The 4958-nt window shown below is 46.1% G+C and overlaps 1 protein-coding gene across 1 annotated transcript; it reads left to right on the top strand.

The window, feature by feature from the left end:
* Positions 1 to 370: 370 nt before the first annotated feature.
* On the top strand, positions 371 to 1944 carry LOC116546787 (ubiquitin-conjugating enzyme E2 E3-like). Its single transcript, XM_032272952.1, has 2 exons — positions 371 to 787; positions 1107 to 1944. The coding sequence occupies exons 1-2, from the start codon at positions 444 to 446 to the stop codon at positions 1384 to 1386; spliced, it is 624 nt and encodes a 207-aa protein (XP_032128843.1). The 5' UTR covers positions 371 to 443; the 3' UTR covers positions 1387 to 1944.
* The last annotated feature ends 3014 nt before the right edge of the window (positions 1945 to 4958 follow it).

The raw sequence follows: 4958 nt of genomic DNA, 5'->3' as shown, positions 1-4958 counted from the left end.
CGAGCGAAACTCCGTCCCCAAAAAAAAAAAAAAAAAAAAAAAGAAAAAATAATAGCTAGTCAACAGTTCGGTCTAGTTGACTAAGCGGAGGGTTGGATGCCAGAACAGGAAGAGTTTAGACATTCGAACAAGTCACTTTCTTTTTCCGAAACATCAAGTTCAATATTTAAATTGGAGGTCGTAACACCCATCTCACAAAATTATTGGAAAAATTAAATGAGACAATGAAAGTGAAAAAAGGCAGATACAGCCAATGTCCGCGAGCCGCGGCGGGCGTGGAAATTTGTTTCACTTCTTGGGGCTTTGTTTGTTTGTTTTTCCCTTGGGTTCTTAATTTTTTTTCGTTATTTTGGACAAAATGCCGGCCCATGATGTAAACATTGAGTGAGGAACCTTGGAGGCGTTGGGAGCTTTGCAGTTTTCCAAGAGATAACGTCACCAAGATGTCCAGTGATGGGCAAAGGTCTGATGATGAGAGCCCCAGCACCAGCAGCGGCCGTTCAGATGCAGACCAGCAAGATCCAGCCGCTCCAGAGCCTGAAGAACAAGAAGAAAGCAAGCCTTCTGCCACCCAGCAGAAGAAAAACACCAAACTCTCTAGCAAAACCACTGCCAAGTTATTCACCAGGGCTAAAAGAATTCAGAAGGAGCTAGCTGAAATAACCCTTGATCCTCCTCCTAATAGCAGTGCTGGGCCTAAAGGAGATAACATTTATGAATGGAGACCAACTATACTTGGTCCACCGGGTTCTGTATATGAAGGTGGTGTGTTTTTTCTGGATATTACATTTTCTTTTTTTTTTTTTTTTTTTTGAGACGGAGTTTCACTCATGTTACCCAGGCTGGAGTGCAATGGCGCCATCTCGGCTCACCGCAACCTCCGCCTCCTGGGTTCAGGCAATTCTCCTGCCCCAGCCTCCTGAGCAGCTGGGATTACAGGCACGCGCCACCATGCCCAGCTAATTTTTTGTATTTTTAGTAGAGACGGGGTTTCACCATGTTGACCAGGATGGTCTCGATCTCTTGACCTCGTGATCCACCCGCCTCGGCCTCCCAAAGTGCTGGGATTACAGGCTTGAGCCACCGCGCCCGGCCTTGGATATCACATTTTCATCAGAGTATCCATTTAAGCCACCAAAGGTTATTTTCCGCCCCAGAATCTATCACTGCAACATCAACAGTCAGGGAGTCATCTGTCTGGACATCCTTAAAGACAACTGGAGTCCCGCTTTGACTATTTCACAGGTTTTGCTGTCTATTTGCTCCCTTTTGACAGACTGCAACCCTGCAGATCCTCTGGTTGGAAGCATAGCCACTCGGTATTTGACCAACAGAGCAGAACACGACAGGATAGCCAGGCAGTGGACCAAGATATACGCAACATAATTCACATAATTTGTATGCAATGTGAAGGAGCAGAAGGCATCTTCTCACTGTGCTGCAAATCTTTATAGCCTTTACAATACGGACTTCTGTGTATATACTGATTCTACTGATTCTGTGTATATACTGATTCTACTCTGCTTTTATCCTTTGGAGCTTGGGAGACTCCCCAAAAAGATAAATGCTATCAAGAGTAGAACTTTGTAGATGTAGATTAGTTATGTTTAAAACGCCTACGTGCAAGCCTTGCTTCGTTGGGATATCAAATGTATTTTGTGATGTACTAAGGATACTGGTCCTGAAGTCTACCAAATATTATAGTGCATTTTAGCCTAATTCATTATCTGTATGAAGTTATAAAAGTAGCTGTGGATGACTAGGAATTACGTCATTTGTAGTAAACCCAGATCTGAGTATGTGGTTCATGCTGTTGTGAAAAATGTTTTATCTTTTACCTTTGTCTGTTTGTAATGAGAGGATTTCCTTTTACCCTTTGTAGCTCAGAGAGTACCTGATGTATCATCTCAAACACAATAAACATGCTCCTGAAAAAAAAAAAAAGGCAGATATACTCTATAGCCCAAATCTTCATTTCTTCAGTCAGTCATCATGCATTTTATTTATTTATTTATTTATTTATTTTTTGAGACCGAGTTTCACTCTTGTTGCCCAGGCTGGAGTGCAATGGCACGATCTCGGCTCACCGCAACCTCCGCCTCCTGGGTTCAGGCAATTCTCCTGCCTCAACCTCCTCAGTAGCTGGGATTACAGGCACGCGCCACCATGCCCAGCTAATGTTTTGTATTTTTAGTAGAGACGGGGTTTCACCATGTTGACCAGGATGGTCTCGATCTCTTGACCTCGTGATCCACCCGCCTCGGCCTCCCAAAGTGCTGGAATTACAGGCTTGAGCCACCGCGCCCGGCCTATTTATTTATTTATTTATTTAGAGACAGAGTCTCATTCTGTTGCCCAGGCTCGTGTGCAAGTGGCTCGATCTTGGCTCACTGCAACCTCCACATCCCGGGTTCAAGCAATTCTCTGCCTCAGCCTCTCAAGTAGCTGGGAGGCTACCACCAACATGCCCAGCTATTTTTTGTATTTTTAGTAGAGACAGGGTTTCACCATCTTGGCCAGGCTAGTCTTGAACCCCTGACCTTATGATCCATCTGCCTTGGCCTTCCAAAGTGCTGGGATTACAGGCGTGAGCCACTGCGCCCAGCCCATTTTTTTCATTTATTTAGTTTTTACACAGATGGGATCTCACTGTGTTGACAAGGCTGGTCTCAGACTCCTGGGATCAAGCAATCATTCTGCCTCAGCCTCCCAAAATGCTAGTATTATAGGTGTGAGTCACCACACCTGGCCTCTGAGGTGAGTTGTTTGTTTGTTTTTTGGTTTTTGAGATAGAGTCTCACTCTGTTGCCCAGGCTGGAATGCAATGGCTGGTCTCACCTCAGCTCACTGTAACCTCTGCCTCTGGGGTTCAAGCGATTCTCCCGTCTCAGCCTCCCGAGTAGCTGGGATTACAGGTGTGCACCACCTCACTGGGCTAATTTTTTTGTATTTAGTAGAGACGGGTTTTCACCGTGTTGGCCAGGCTAGTCTCAAACTCCTGACCTAAAGTAATCCACCCACTGTGGCCTCTCAAAGTGCTGGGATTATAGGTGTGAGTCACTGCACCCAGCCTGAGGTGAGTATTTTAAAAAAGAATATTTAGAAAGGCTGGGTGTGGTGGCTCACACCTGTAATCCCAGCACTTTGGGAGGCTGAGGCGGGTGGATCAGGAGGCCAGGAGTTCAAAACCAGCCTGGCCAGTATGGTGAAACCCTGTCTCTATTAAACAAACAAACAAACAAAAAGTCTATTTAGGCGAGGGGCAATGACTTATGCCTGTAATCTCAGCACTTTGGGAGGCTGAGGCAGGCGGATCACCTGAGGTCAGGAGTTCAAGACCAGCCTGACCAATATGGTGAAACATGGTCTATACAAAAAAACTGGCTGGGTGTGATGGCACACACCTGTAATCTCAGCTACTCAGGAGGCTGAGGCGGGAGAATTGCTTGAACCCGGGAGGCAGGGGTTGCAGTGAGCAGAGATCACGCCACTGCACTTCAGCCTGGGTGTCAGAGGGAGACTCCATCTCAAAAAAAAAAAAAAAAAATAGTATATTTAGCCTGGGCACAGTGGCTCACGCCTGTAATCCCAGCACTTTGGGAGGCTGAGGTGGGCGGACTACCTGAGGTGGAGTGTTTGAGACAGGCTGATCAGCATGGAGAAATACCGTCTCTACTAAAAATACAAAATTAGCTTGGCGAGGTGGCGCGTACCTGCAATCCCATCTACTCCAGAGGCTGAGGCGGGAGAATTGCTTGAATCCGAGAGATGGAGCTTGCCTTGAGCCAAGATTGAGCCATTGCACTCCAGCCTGAGCAACAAGAGCGAAAGTATATTTAGGCCAGGTGCCATGGCTCAGGCCTATAATCCCGGCACTTAGGGAGGCCGAGGTGGGCAGATCACCTGAGGTCAGGAATTTGAGACCAGCCTGGCTAACATGGTGAAACGCTGTCTCTACTAAAAACATAAAAATTAGCCAGGTGTAGTGGTGCATGCCTGTAATCCTGGCTACTCAGGAAGCTGAGGCAGGAGAATCAATTGATCTCGGGAGGTGAGGTTGCAGTGAGCTGAGATCGCATCGCTGCACTCCAGTCTGGGAGACAGCATGAGACTCTATCTCAAAAAAAAAAAAAAAAAAGGCAATGCCCATCTCTTTTATGTTTTTTTTTTTTTTTTTTTTTTTTTTTGTTATCTTTTCTTTTATTCATATGCATGTATATTTTGTGTCCCCCCTCCTTTTTTTTTGAGACGGAGTTTCGCTCTTGTTACCCAGGCTGGAGTGCAATGGCACGATCTCGGCTCACCGCAACCTCCGCCTCCTGGGTTCAGGCAATTCTCCTGCCTCAGCCTCCCAAGTAGCTGGGACTACAGGCACGCGCCACCATGCCCAGCTAATTTTTTGTAGTTTTAGTAGAGACGGGGTTTCACCATGTTGACGAGGATGGTTTCAATCTCTTGACCTCGTGATCCACCCGCCTCGGCCTCCCAAAGTGCTGGGATTACAGGCTTGAGCCACCGCGCCTGGCCATTTATGTATTTTTCATCAATTATTTATTGAATACCTACTGCATGCTAGATATACTACTAGGCACAGAAAATATAAATGCTACTAAGTCAAAGTCTCTACTGTCATAGAGCTTAAATATTACTTTATTTATTTATACTTTTTGACAGGGCCTCACTGTGTCATCTAGGCTAGTGCAGTGGCACCATCTTTATTCACTGCTGCCTCGACCTCCTGGCTCAAGCGAGGCTGCTACACTGAGCCATGGTGCCAAGATCTTCCTGCGTCAGGCTCCCAAGCAGCTGGGACTATATGTGCATAACACCATGCCTGGTTAATTTTGCTGGTTTTTAGTAGAGACAAAGTCTTCCCATGGAGCCCAGGATAGTTTCAAATTCCTCAGCTCAAGTGATCCTCCTGCCTTGGTCTCCCAAAAATACTGGGATTACAAGAT

This window comes from Sapajus apella, unplaced genomic scaffold (genome assembly GCF_009761245.1).
Source record: "Sapajus apella isolate SASKATOON/1434 unplaced genomic scaffold, GSC_monkey_1.0 scaffold1396, whole genome shotgun sequence".
NCBI lineage: Eukaryota > Metazoa > Chordata > Mammalia > Primates > Cebidae > Sapajus > Sapajus apella.
The sequence above is the reverse complement of the archived record's forward strand: the minus strand, read 5'-3'. Positions and strand labels throughout refer to the sequence as shown.